We start from the raw sequence: 13,803 nt of genomic DNA, 5'->3' as shown, positions 1-13,803 counted from the left end.
AGTCAGATGTCGCCCTCCCACATTTGTAAATCGAACATATTTGTAAATTGTTCTGTTCATATTTGTGATTCTTTGTTTGCATTTGTGAGTCTCTCTGTGTGCATTTGCAATTATTGAGACTGATCTGACCCCATACAGCAGACGTCCACGGGGACAACCGGTAGCTGAAATGGAATCGTCTGTTCTCAACTGGGATTAATCTTCTGGACCTCTGAGGCAAGAAGTTATTAGAGGTGTTGACGTGTGGCAGAAGGGAAAGCAAAGTGAACTGTGGTTCAACTCAACTCAACGCTCAGGAAAGGAAATAACTATAGATCTCACTTTTCATAAACATGTCCCCATATTGTTTTAGATTTTTATTTTATAAAGTCCACAGAAAACAAAAGAAACTAAATATAAAACGTACAGGCTTGAAGACCAAGTCTCGGTGTGTTGTGGTCCGAAAGCTGAGCGTGAAAACCCTGAGAAAAGTCACGGCACACAGGCGGCAGTTTAAAGACAATCAATCAGCACCATTACAGCCAGTACATCAAGAACCAGAGTGCAAATAACAACAAGACTGACCGCACAGTTCCAGTCCGAAGAGGTTAAAACTAACTATTCGGACACTGAGCGCAGAGAACAAAGTGTGTTTTCTTTCTCTTGTTCTGTGAAAAGGCCAACGTGTAAAAAAAAAAAACGGTTTATTTACTCATACTTTTTCATCTGCAGGCTCTGTTTACTGACCTGCGTGACTCCAGCAGGACTAAACGGCTAAACGGCACATTTAGAGTCAAGTCTAAAACATGAAACCATCGCATACACTTAAACGTAAAGTTTAAAATCAACTTTAAGGTACACAGTATTCTTCATTAAAAGTTGGCCTGTGGTTGTAGTTTAAAACCAAACTACAACATTCTGAATGGACATTTAGACGCCAGCTGAGCTACAAAAAGTTAATTAAATATTATGTTGCATTGAGAAACAACATTGTTGTATCGATCAGTCCACAGATAAAATGCCTCTCTTTGCTAATTGTTAATCGTTTGTTACTTACTTCCTGCACTAAAGTTACAGACACCAAAAAGCATCTACAGCTACATTTGAGATATTCTAACATAATATTCATCTTTTCCGTTTCAGTGATTTGGTCAAATGTCATTTAAGCGTTAAATAAAAGTGGTGTTGAGGGACAAAATGTCAGTCTTTGTACAAAAAAACTTTTTTAGGATTTAAAAAAGTGGTGTAACCCCTCTCTGCGTCATTTATGGTGCATTCCTACTGGGACCATCCCAGCACCAGTTGTGAAGGACAATATTCCTCCAGATCACCAAGATCTCTCCAGTGAAAAATGCAGCACAGGGATCTCTTCCCTCTCCGGTTCAGAGGCGGCGCGGGGGCGTCCGAGGTTTTACAGGAGCAGAGGCGTGTGCTCTCCGGCCGGCTCCATCCTCCTGGTGAGCTGCCGCGCTCTGGCCAGGAGGCGGTTGGGTAGCGAGGGGAAGTGGTAGCTCGGGTCCAGGACGTTGGTCTTGCGGCGCTCGCGTTCCTGCAGCCACATGAGGTACGGGCTGGGCGGGAAGAACGGGCGGGTGCGCTCGCGGTACAGCTGCAGGACGATGCCGCCGACGCCGAGCACCACCCACACCGTGATCATGGAGTAGTCTGGTCGACGCCGGGAGGAGGAGGAGACGAAAAGACAAGATGGTGTTAAGACGAGGCCAAAACGAGCGAGTTGGATAGCGCCGCCAGACTTTGACCCGAGTTGTGAACTCACCGATGGCTTTGAAGGACACGTCAGTGAACACGGCACTGAAGTTGTTGTTGAGGAAGCGTTTGAGGATGTTCAGTGTGATGAAGGACAGGCTGGTGTAGATGTAGGCGTTCACGGCCAGAATCACGGCGTAAGCACCGACGGCGCCGCACGTGACGATGTTTCCCTGGTAACACAAAAAACATCACTGGCTCAACATAAGAGTAATATTGTTCTTTCATTTGTACTTTTTTATTTAAAATTAGGTATTTGGTTGGCTGTAAAGCACCGTAAAAATATAAAAACTTGTCTTTTCACTTGTCACAGAAATGGTTACATCCCGTTTGATTTCATCTCTCCATCTCTTCTATTTGTTTGAAAATATACATATACGTGTGAATCTGGCATTGTAGTCTTTCCTTTGTTCTTTTAATGTCAGCCTCGTAAAACCCTGTGCTGCTTGTTTTGATATTATTATATTGATATTATAATAAACCACACAAGATGTTTTTTAGATTAAACCTTTGCACAACATGAGACAATCAGCTCTCTGATCTGACGACAGCCAGGCATTTCCCATCATGCCCTGGGCATCGCAGTCTGTGGAGAGCAAAACTGGTCGCCTCGCTCTCATGAGATTATTGTTGCCCGCGTGTGCACGACGTTGTGCACAAATCAAACTCATGCATTGTGCAGCGATTGCTGGTGGTCTACTCTGCCGAAAGGGGGGGGCAGAGGTCTCCTTTCTGAGCTGTTATTAAATCTGTTACCTCTCTAGGCCAACGCACGAAGAACAGCGGAACAATGATCATGATGCAGCAGAAGGTCACCCAGAAAACAGCATCTGAGCGTCTGAGCACATCGAGGTCACCTGGACGAAGAACACACTCAGTATTTATTAGACATAACGGTAAAGAGCCACTGAAGTCGTGGCGGGGGACCAGACAGACTCTTCTTCCTACCGAGAGGAGTGAAGAGGACCGTGGAGGCGACGAGGAAGCCAAGCATCAGTCCAATCACGACGATGCAGGCCATGACTGAACCCCAACGCCACCAGCTCATCACCAGGAGGACCCCGCCCACCACGCCGATCACCGCTGACACGGCCAGACACACTGCAGAGAGACGGTGGAGAGGATTCTTACTGTGGGATATTCTCACATTCTTAGAGTTTTGCATGCTCGCTTTAATCGTGTAAACCGACAATGCGTTGCAAATTATCAAAAAGTGTGGGTGGAAACCACAACAACTCACTGTCGTAGTCCAGTTCTGTGGTCCTTGTGATCAGCACGAAGAAGAAAAAGGTTCCAAAGCTGAATCCCATGCAAAACAACTCTGTATGACGAAAGGGAGAGAGGGAGAGAGTGATCTCAGATCAGTCTTCACAGACATCCTCCTGAGAACCCAGCCCCCCCCCCCCCTTTCTGCATCACATGCGAGGCGACCACATGAGGCAGGCCAGCACTTTACCCGGCGACGGTAGTTCCTGATATTCATTCTATTTACACACACACACACACACACACACACACACACACACACACACACACACACACACACACACACACACACACACACACACACACACACACACACACACACACACACACACACACACACACACACACACACACACACACACACACACACACACACACACACACACACACACACACACACACACACACACACACACACACACACACACACACACACACACACACACACACACACACACACACACACACACACACACACACACACACACACACACACACACACACACACACACACGGGATTAAATAAAAGTATCCATACCATAGCTTTGCTTTCATTTAAGTCTCTTTTTTTTTTTTCTTTACATCCCTCCGTTTAAGACTCGCAAACATGACATCTGACCCCCACTAATCTGTTGACCCTGAAGTGAACTGTGCCTGCAAAAAGCCAAGAATATAACTGCTCCAGTCCAAGTAAAAATAGGGAGCCCTGTTTTAAAGAACCGTGTGTTCTCAGACTTGATGCAGAGTTTGATTCTTAGGTCTTGAATCACAGACACTGAAACGGTCCTTTATGGGTTCCACTGCTGCCTCAATGCTTTGTGATGTGCAAAAGTAACTACATCAGAAATAAGTACAGCTAAAATCACCAAGATTCAAACTCACTCTGGTTTTTAAGTCCCCAGTGGCCGTCTGCCATGCCAGCAATGCACCTGATCCCAATGCTGATCGCTGCAGGTAGCGGGCCCACAGGCCGGCGGCTAGAGGTTCTCTAGGCCCCAGTTTCCCTTATCGAGGCGAGGTGCTGCAACTCTTTCTGGCTAATTTGACAGGCTCTGTGAAACAGCCCCCCCCCTTGGTACCCTTCTGCCTTGGGAGACCCTACCAGGAGCTGTTGCACCCGAAAATACCTGCCGCTGTGTTGGAGTTATCCCCGAGAGGGTCGTCTCTATGCGACAGGCCAACGACCTCCCCATCCCTCAGCTATGTTAGATCTTTGGGTTGGGACCCAAAGAATGATCTCACGCATACGAGCGGCCCAAATGAGCTTCTGTGTGAGGAGCTCGGAATCGAGCCGCTGCGCCTTCTCATCCAGAGGGGCCACCGATTCAGGCATTTGATCAGGACGCCTCCTTTTTTTTAGAGGATTTACAACACGCAGGAAGGGTTCTAGATCTCGTCTGGCCTCAAAGTGCTGCCGGGGTAAGGGCCACGACCCGGATAATGGATGTATGAATGGCTAAGTATTATGAGCGGAAGTCATAATAGATGTATAATATAGGGTAAAACAATAATAAAGTCCCATAAAGCGGTACTACTCACCACATTTAAAGAAGCGATGCCCAAAGAAGCAGACAAACAGGCCTGCCAGGCCAGCGATGGTGAAGAAAACCTTTGTAGAGATCTTTCCTGAAAAATAAAAAAAATGCATCATCCCTGCAGCACTCTCTTTTGTTGTAACCCAACATTTTTAGTTTTACACATGAGCAAAAACAATGAATCATCAGAAAATGACATTACAAGCATTGAAACGATGAACTCATAACGACACATTCAGGATCAGGAGCTCACCGAGTGTTTGGCAGCCGCCCAGAGACGAGGTGAAGCTGCAGGCGTAGGTGTGGACGGGGACGTAGGAGGCCGAGCTGTTCCTCAGCGGGTCTCTGACTATAACCGAGTAGATGACGCCCTGACCGGGGGTGGAGTTGAACACCACCATGCTCATATCTGATGATAGCAGCGTCATGACCTGCAGCGAGAGGGGGGGTGAAAGGTCAGCAGGCTGATGTACTTTGGTTATTGGTCATTACACATGTTCTCATGAGAGCTTGTGTTCTTGGTGTCCCACCCGTTTGCCGTTCTTCATCATGCCCTGGATGTCCGCCACGTCCTGAATGCCACTGAACAGGCTGCTCTCTGATAGGTCGTTCTCAGGCAGGAAGTACTGGTAGACGTCGTACCGCAGCCGCCAGCGCGTGTTGGCTTCTGTGGATTGGTCGCAGGCCGCAGGAGGTTCTCCTCTGATGGCGAGCCAGAACAAATCAAATCATCTCAGCTATTAGAATAACTTCCGTTATTAATTTATTAATAGCTTCTTGTCTGACGCGCTCCTCTTGAGTGATTTACAATGAGTGAAAGGCTTAGTGCCTTGCTCATTTTTGAGTCCTGACTTTTGATAAACAAGTAATCTGCATGGAAATATGTAACTTTGGGAGACTTGACGAATGTGGAATCATCTATTTTATAGATTTAATGCTTTATTTTTGCCCTTCCTCTTTTCCCTTTGTGTATCGTGTCCCAAAGCCGTACTACAAAATAATTCTAAGCAGGTTTTGAATATTTCACAAAATTAGGAGTTCTCAAAAAAAAACAACAACTAGGCATTCTAAAAATACTTTTTGAGCGTGCTGCAGATGTACACTATTGTCCCACAATGCATTGCACAAAGGAAGTGAAGGTGAAAATTGAAAGTGAACTATTTGTAGATGGGGGCGAAACAGCTCCAGGAACACTGGATATTCATTTATGAAGTTTAATTACAAACCCTGCAGCTGGACCTCGACGACCAGGAGGATCTATAAAGCTACTGTTGGCCCCTCACCTCCGTGTTTACACAATGTTGTTGTTGTTGTTGTTGTTGTTGTTCCAAACAAGGCTGAAATGGCTGGGAACGTACCGTGTATCTCATGTCTGTGAACCCAGAAGCTAGACAACTTTGTAGTAGTATAGTACATCCAGTGTCGGAGCGCCTATTGCATTATATCCTGTTTGCACATTATGTAGGATTCTTTCCAACAAATGTTATTATAAAAAATTATAAAAAGATATTACAGAATTCCCCAAATATTCAGCTTCGATCCATATTTGTTGGCGGGTAGCCTTTCGTCACACAAAGGGAGTCAGCACTGATGAGTCATATATCCATTAAAGAAATTTGATTTAATGAAAACTATTTTTTTAATAAACTCAACAGAAGCTTCGAAAGGTAAAAAGTTATTGTTATTTGGTACACACTCGCATATCATCGAGTACACTTCCTCTTGTCACTTTCTCAGCGTGAACCGATTCTAAGAATGCGGTGAAGCTTTGCATCGATTGTGCAAGCGTAACATCTCGGGTTGGGAAATCAAAAAGGCGTAGGAGGTGTGGTCATCATGTGGACTCCTCCCCCGACATAACAACCAACTTCACCAGACACGTCAAACAAGTCGAGCGTCAACTGAAGTGAACCCACTGCTGACCCACGGCAGTCCTCAAAGAGTCGAGTATTTGTCCAAACATTTCAAAATCGTCCCATCACATGATATTCCTTCCACAAACCACAACAGCAGCTGCAATAAAGCGGAAACCGTAAAAAAAACTTTTCCTCCGCGTCTCAGAGAAACAAAACTTGACGAGAGTTTTAAAAACAATGGAGTCCGTGCTGCCACAGACTGGCAGGTAAAATGACACAACAGGGAACGTTCCAGCGAGTGAACGGGTCGTCTGTTCATCTGCTCAGACGGCTTTGTGACACATAACAGACATTCTTGAAAAAATGAAGTGAGTACTATCAGCCACAAAGGAGGAGGAGGAGGAGACAAGATCATTTCAAAGCAAATAAACAAGCAGTTTGGCAACAGGTTCTGGCAGATGGACAGGGTTAAACAAGCCAAACAGGAAGTTGAGCAGACGTTGCCTATCACTATTGCGTTACCTCTCGTATCCCAAGTTTGCCGGTGCAAACCGGATGGAGGTCTCATAGAGGTTGTAGAGGATATAGACGTTTGGGTCAATGTCCAGGGGGAACTCCGTGTTACAAGCTCCAGGGACTGGATCTAAAAATGAAAACAAATTCATTAATTAGTTGTTGTGTCGGGCACGTTAGGCCAAGAGAAGACCAAAAACACACCCATTCCCCTGATCTTTAGTGGCAGCCTGCCACATCAGGATGACTTGTTGTTGGGGCGTTTCAACACACCAGGAAAGCTTATGATGCAGACGTCACTCATGGTCTGCACAAGCTTCCTGAAGTTAAAATCCCCATCAACTGAGTTTCTTTCAGCTTTTCGAGCTGCAACTTCCTCGTTCTTCTCACTTCTCACATAAGACGCTGCTAGAGTGGCACAAGTCAGAAGAGGAGCAGGACGTAAGTGCCCAGGAAGAGTGTTTTAAGAAGTACCGGTGCTGGAGTATGGGAGGATGACCCCGGTGCCCGCCACTGCGTCCTCATCAGGAGAAGACAGAAACAAGGAGAGGGACGCCTGGCTCGGCTGGAGAGCCGACAGGAGCCCCGAGTCCACTGCTGTCAGAGAGGTTCCCTGGCCCGGCATCTGAACCAAACAGACACATCATCCCTTTGTCAAGCAAATAAACAGTACGAGCAAAATCCCTTCAAACAAGTAGGAAAGCAAGGCGGCGTACGGCTCGACCTGGGCAAAAGAGTTGAATGAGTCCTACAAGGAGTCTCAAAGTCAGTTTTTAAATGTTTTTTTGGCCGAGGCTGATGGGAACGTCATTCTTGTTTTGCAAGTATTTGGTCAGAACCCGACGACATTACACTTCATCCTGACAGGAGACATGAACGTATGTGACAGATTTCATCTCATCCATCCAATAGTTGCCGTGGCATTTGACTAGAAAGCACCAAGGTCAGGCTCATGGTGGCGCTAGAGGAAAGGTCAGGGTAGGTATGCCTCGTTATCTTGGGACCACATGTGTACTAAGCTTCATGGCAAGTGGTCGAGACAATCTCCTGCCAGCCAACTTTAGCTAGAAATATTTTCTTTTCAGAAAAGCACACCCTTGGATCTTTGTTGAATGGGCTACTGTGTAAACTCATCACTCACTGCAGACTCCTAAGACGGACATTTTCATAATGGTCCACCTTATGATGAGACTAATGGCCCAAAAGTCACCATGCTTTGGACGGTTTGAGTCCATAACAATCTCACTCTTATTCAAAACAATTGCATTAGTTGCTTATAAACTCATGAAACTGAATTAAATAATTCAATTAAGAAGTTCAAATAAGTCCAAAGGGTTAAGCTCGCTGATAAGTTTGCTTATCTTCAATACTGTTGTCAACAAATCCAGCAACAAACAAGTATTGTGTGTCTCGAGGCTGCGACACAAAGTTCCATTGTTCTTCAAAAACTATGAAAACACATCGATGAGCCACACTTTTGCCTTTGGTGTCATGTTCCTTTCTATCATGATTATTTTTTGGAGTGTAACCTCAGGTGTATTAAGCAAGAAACAAAACAAAAAAGACAAAAAGAAAAATCGCCATTTATTCATTTTAATGAGATTTGCTGACAATAAGGAACAAACTGCATAACTCCAGCCTCATCCAGATTTATTATCCTCAATACTAATACCTGGTCTTTGGGTATTGGCCAATACGATGACTGATCCAATACCAGTGTTTAATCAATAAGCTGTCTGCCTCACAGTGTGGAAGTGACTGGGATCATTATTGCATTTGTAGAGCAACTTAAAACATTACAACCCGGTAAAACTAAATGTAACAAATAAATACAGAGATCTAAATGCACCGACGGGTTTAGTTTGTTAAAAATATTGGTATCTGATCAACGTGTCTCACCACCAGGTCAACAGACCCTAATGAAAACCAAGTGGGTTTATACTTTTGTTGACATTAGAGAGGCAGCTTTTGCAGTTGCATTGTGGCTAAATGGTGTGTGTGCAATAGATGAACTGTTGCATTAAAATGATTGACGGCAAAGTCAGAACCGTGATATTGTGACAGACGACAGAGGGAAATCCCTTTCGGAGACATTCCCATTAGATCTTTTGCCATCGTGTTCAGCATCAGAAGCGGAGATGCTGCTGGGCGACATTGAAAGCTGTGTCCACACGGTGCGACTCTCACACAATCACTGCATTGTCTGAAGCCGGTGTTGAGGCTAGTGATGCTCCATTTGGTGCAGTTTTTCACTGATTCCATTTGTTATACTCTACAGAGGTAGTAGTGCAACCGCCAGCCATTATAATCCTTACAATAGTGTGTAATGGATTTACAGCAATATGACGCAGCGACTACGTTCACATGCACACTGACATTCCAGCGTCATTCAGAGTATGACAATAGTCTTGGGAACAGCATATTCCGTTTGGATATGATAGTTGGGCTTTATTCCTTTTCAAATGGAGCGTTTTCCGAATGGAGACGTGTGCGACAGGCTGATACTATTCAGGTTTTAGAAGCATTCTTTGGACATGTATACAGCACGGCCTCTTGCTCTGTGCGTTACACTGACTGATTGCAGAGATGCATGCCCACAAGGAAAGCCCACATGTCTGGTTGGAGATACAACCCTACTTTTAAGTATTAGAAAAGACCTGGATGTCAACAGGGATTTAGATATGTGCAAACATCACAGCGGCAACCTTTTCAAGGCGGTGGTCGAAGGAGCGAAAGAGGGAGGTCGGATAATTCCGCCACGGGTTAATCGGGATGGATGTCAACAGAAATATTAGTGGAATATTCATTTTCGCTAGTTATGGACACTTCTTTGTATGAATATTGCCTTTTTCCATTGTCGTAAGGGACAAAAAAGTGAAATATTTGAAACATTTAAACAGTCAGTGATCAGCATTCTGAATGTCCAGTTATATGTCGTATGAAACCATGTGCAATTTCCATCTTAAACATACTGGCGTTTCTCTGGTAGAGTTGTATACGTACGGGAGTAGAAATGAGCAGCAAGAGCAACACTGGAGGCTAACATGAATAAAAAGGATCTTGTGGTTTACCAGAACATTAAAAGGAAATTAGTTCAAATAGAGATAACAATATTAAAGGAAAGTGAGTTGGGTACATGTTCACGCCTCATTAAACCCGTCTGTTTCTGTTCTGGAAACTCACTTCCTCTTTTTCTCTGAATTTCCTTGAGCAGTTTTGGCTCCATCTCAAATGTTGACGTCTATTTGCGTCGACAGGAGAGATTTTCGAGAAACTAGCGGATTTGTTTTTCTTTCTCTTGTTTTCCAACGTTTACATTACCAGAGGAGGGGGGGGGAATAATAAAGCTAAACTAAATTAGGCAGTCTGTGCAGCGTGGACCCAAACCGAGTTGTCCCCTGAGACTTCTGGGGCTGACGCCAGAAGGTTTTTCACTCCGGGACGCCCAGTCTGCCGCTCATGACCAGTGCACTGCACATCAGCTGACTGCCACTTCTCCCAGTGGGTCAGACGGCCTCGCTCACAAAGCCTCATTCAGTAATCATGGGGAGAACTAACTGCCTGCTCCAACATGGAGCATACTTCCAATTTCACCGTTTAGTTTGCGTTTTTCTTCCTCTTTTTTCACCACTAAAAGATTAACTCGATTAAGGATGTGGAGGAACTCTAGATAAATGATTCGCTGTCTGATTTGCTGGTTTACCAGAACATTAAAAACTCTTAACACCACTTTGAGAGCAAAGTATTGTGAAGAGCATGCCAGCTCAGACCAGTGGTGCTAAGCTGGTGGGGACACTGGTGGGGCTCTTTACCAACAACGAGCTGCATGCAGCAGATGACTTCCCATGAATCTTATCAGATCTGTATCTTTCAACGTTCAGTTCACCACTACAATGCATCCGCCTCCAGATTAACTCATATTTTCCGACGGCAGCTCACAAAAATAAATGGGAGGAATTATCATGTAAGAAAAGAACTGACTCAAACAATGTTGGTGTTTTTTTTATCCATGTAGGGGGACCTCATGATTTCCTTATTTACATTTCTTCACTAAAAAGGATGTTGATTAAAAAAAAAGTGTCCAATCTGTGATGCAATAAAAATTATTTGTTGAAGGGATAGTCCACCCCAGTTTGCTATTTATCAATCTAGCTGGTTTGGGTGCGAGTTGTCTAGTGTTGGAGATTTCTGCCTTCTCTTGATTATAATAAGACTATGTGGCAACAATACATATTTACCAGAAATCATCCACAGACCTTGTGAGCAGTTTCATGTAGGAACTATTTTCTTTCAAACAGAGCCAGGCGAGCTCTATCTCCCTCTTTATTAGAGGCATAGTGCTAAGCTAACCAGCTGCTGGCTGTAGCTCCATATTGTGTACAAAGAGATGTGTATGTCAGTTGTGTTTGTCATCACTTTCTCACCCTGACGTAGGAGAGCGTGGCGTTGCGGTGCTGCGTGTGGAACTGCAGGGTGACGTAAGCGACGTCCGAGGTGATCCGGGACACCACGGCCTGCACCGTCTCGTTCCGGGAGACGCTGACGTTCTGGAACGTTCCCGGCAGGAAAATGACCCGGTCTGCGACAAAGAGGGGAAAGTCTGATGAATCCCGTGGTTTCATTGGAGTCGATTGGTTGGAACGTGCTGCCTGCTTCAGTGATTCCAAGTGACTTGGCAGAAGTACAACGACAATACCGGCAACATTCAGTCAACTGTTTACCCCCCCGACATCGCAGACGGCAGAGTGGCAGTTGGTGCTTTGCCAAGAAGGTGACCTGAAAGCAGGTCAGCAGCCCATCCAAGAGCGATCTTACTGGGGAAAAGCTGAATGGAGAAGTAAGCTCTGTGTTGTGTAATGAGGTATTTGTTTAACAACTTGACAGAAATCTAAAAATGCTGTATAAACAAAGTTCTTCAACGTCCAGATGTTCAGTTGGTTACAATTATTGTTACAAACTGCTTGCCTTTAGGGGAACGGGCCAGCTAAAAAGTCAAAAACACTTCAAAATATGTAAGAAAACAAAATCTATATTACATTGGAATATTCATTAAAATTATTTGTCAGTCGTCCGTGATTTCCAACGTTATCTGAAAACCTTTGGACTGGCCAGTATTAGTGAAGCGTGTCGTCCTCTGATCACATGCTTACGTCAATGCCGTTTAGTTTTTTCCCATAATGAATCCACTATGGATGCATTAACTCTTAAGTAACCATTAACTGTGTATCTGAGGGGAATGTGCAGAAGAGCACCCACACTTGATTTGCAGTGTAATACTGTACCATGACCACTTCAGATGACCATGATGGAACAGCAACCATCCAACTCATTAGATCTGTAGTTTGACCGATAGATTAAAACAAGCAAAGACTGTGGCACGTAGTTTTGCAACAACTATTAAACTGCCGGTTTCATTCTACAACATCTGTCAAACAAACATCACACTTCACCAAAGCAACTTCTTCAACTTGTCTATTCACTGCGACGCTTCCTCGACACGCATCTCTTTCACAGATCACTAGGAAATGAGTTGCAGAAAGTGACACAAATCACTGGTCATGCGTGACTTCAACCTAAAGCTGAGACATTCGAGCATCCGGTCTGCCTCTTATTGCATCTCACCTTGTTACTGCTGGTATTCTGCGGTCTAACAAAGTCTTGATGTATTTACCGATCAGAGGAAACACCCTGACTAACACCATAGCCTCTATTTGTTTGGATTCAACAAAATCTAAATGTGATTTTCCTATTTACCTTTTATCTGACGAATCCGACCTCTTTACTCTACATGCTGGATTGCACATAAACTGTCAACAGCTCATGTGGTGCTACTGTTGTTATACTGTAACACACGTCAGTAGGACATGGACTGTGATATTCTATTAACATCCCAATATGAATATCACAGGAATACTACACACACTTTATAGTTATAGTTAGAATTGTTCTGTGATGTGTGTGTGCACCCTCACATATATAACCATGAATAGCTGAATTAAATTAACTTTATGATGTTTTGGGGGGTCAAACTGGACTAAATAATCACGTGACGCCGAGTACTTTGTGAGAAAGCATTTAACTGTTAGCTAACGTGAGCTAAAGCTACACAGCAATAACAAGTTAACCCAGAGAGGGAGTCACAGCTTAACGCGCCACCTGCTACACAACGTGAACGTTGGCTAATCTATCACCCGACAGTATCGGCTTTAAAGATCGAGAAAGACAAACGGCTGAAAGTGAAGGTGCTGTTACTTAAACTGTCTTTAACTCACTTTCCACTTGCGCTTGAACTTCACGAGCCAGAAGAAGAACCAGCAGCAGCGGGCACCAGCCCCCGCGAGACATGTTCCTTTGCTTCCGCGAGGCGCTTCTACCTGCGGCTCGGTCGCGTCATTGGGGACCTCGCAGCCTCCTGTGTTTGGGGAGCAGGAACAAGAGCGACATGCTTGACTGGACTGAGAGGTTCCGCCGTACAGCCTTCTCCCTCTGCCGCTCTGACGGCTGAAACGATGCCCCCGCGAGAATCTCGCACTCGGTCACGCGATAGCTCCCCCTCCCCTGTCCGAACAGCTTTTATCCATCAATGACTGAATATGATTTCGATAAAACATGAACTTGGGAGTGTGTTACTTTGTTTAATATCTGTGTGTTGATGTTCATTTATACACGTTGCTTGCGTTTTGTAATGGCATTTCAAAGGATGTTTGTGGATCTTGGAAAAAGTGGGAGTGGGAGCTCTTTCCAGCATTACGCTGCTGACTTGTTGCCGTTCTGCAGCAGAAGGGGAAGTTGTATGTTACAACAGATCCTGTGTGTTGGATCCTGCTTTTGAGCTGCTAATGACAATATGCTACAACAACAACAACAACAATATGAAAGCAAGAAGC

General features: G+C 44.7%; 1 protein-coding gene across 1 annotated transcript; it reads right to left on the bottom strand.

The window, feature by feature from the left end:
* Positions 1-329: 329 nt before the first annotated feature.
* tm7sf3 (transmembrane 7 superfamily member 3) lies at positions 330-13,461 on the bottom strand. Its single transcript, XM_034525877.1, has 12 exons — positions 13,189-13,461; positions 11,341-11,495; positions 7,391-7,541; positions 6,926-7,046; positions 5,078-5,249; positions 4,801-4,978; positions 4,552-4,638; positions 2,987-3,067; positions 2,695-2,847; positions 2,503-2,603; positions 1,757-1,919; positions 330-1,644 (listed from the first exon to the last, which is right to left on the bottom strand). Exons 1-12 carry the CDS (start codon positions 13,259-13,261, stop codon positions 1,391-1,393), a joined length of 1,689 nt encoding a protein of 562 aa, XP_034381768.1. The 5' UTR covers positions 13,262-13,461; the 3' UTR covers positions 330-1,390.
* Positions 13,462-13,803: the final 342 nt, after the last annotated feature.

Source organism: Cyclopterus lumpus, chromosome 23 (genome assembly GCF_009769545.1).
Source record: "Cyclopterus lumpus isolate fCycLum1 chromosome 23, fCycLum1.pri, whole genome shotgun sequence".
Classification (NCBI taxonomy): Eukaryota; Metazoa; Chordata; class Actinopteri; order Perciformes; family Cyclopteridae; genus Cyclopterus; species Cyclopterus lumpus.
The sequence above is the reverse complement of the archived record's forward strand: the minus strand, read 5'-3'. Positions and strand labels throughout refer to the sequence as shown.

Coding starts and splice junctions, on each gene's coding strand:
- tm7sf3 (XM_034525877.1), bottom strand. CDS start 13,261: ATGTCTCGCGGGGGCTGGTGCCCGCTGCTGCTGGTTCTTCTTCTGGCT. Junction 11,496..13,188: donor AGTTCAAGCGCAAGTGGAAA/GTGAGTTAAAGA, acceptor TCTTTGTCGCAG/ACCGGGTCATTTTCCTGCCG. Junction 2,848..2,986: donor CACAGAACTGGACTACGACA/GTGAGTTGTTGT, acceptor GTCTCTCTGCAG/TGTGTCTGGCCGTGTCAGCG.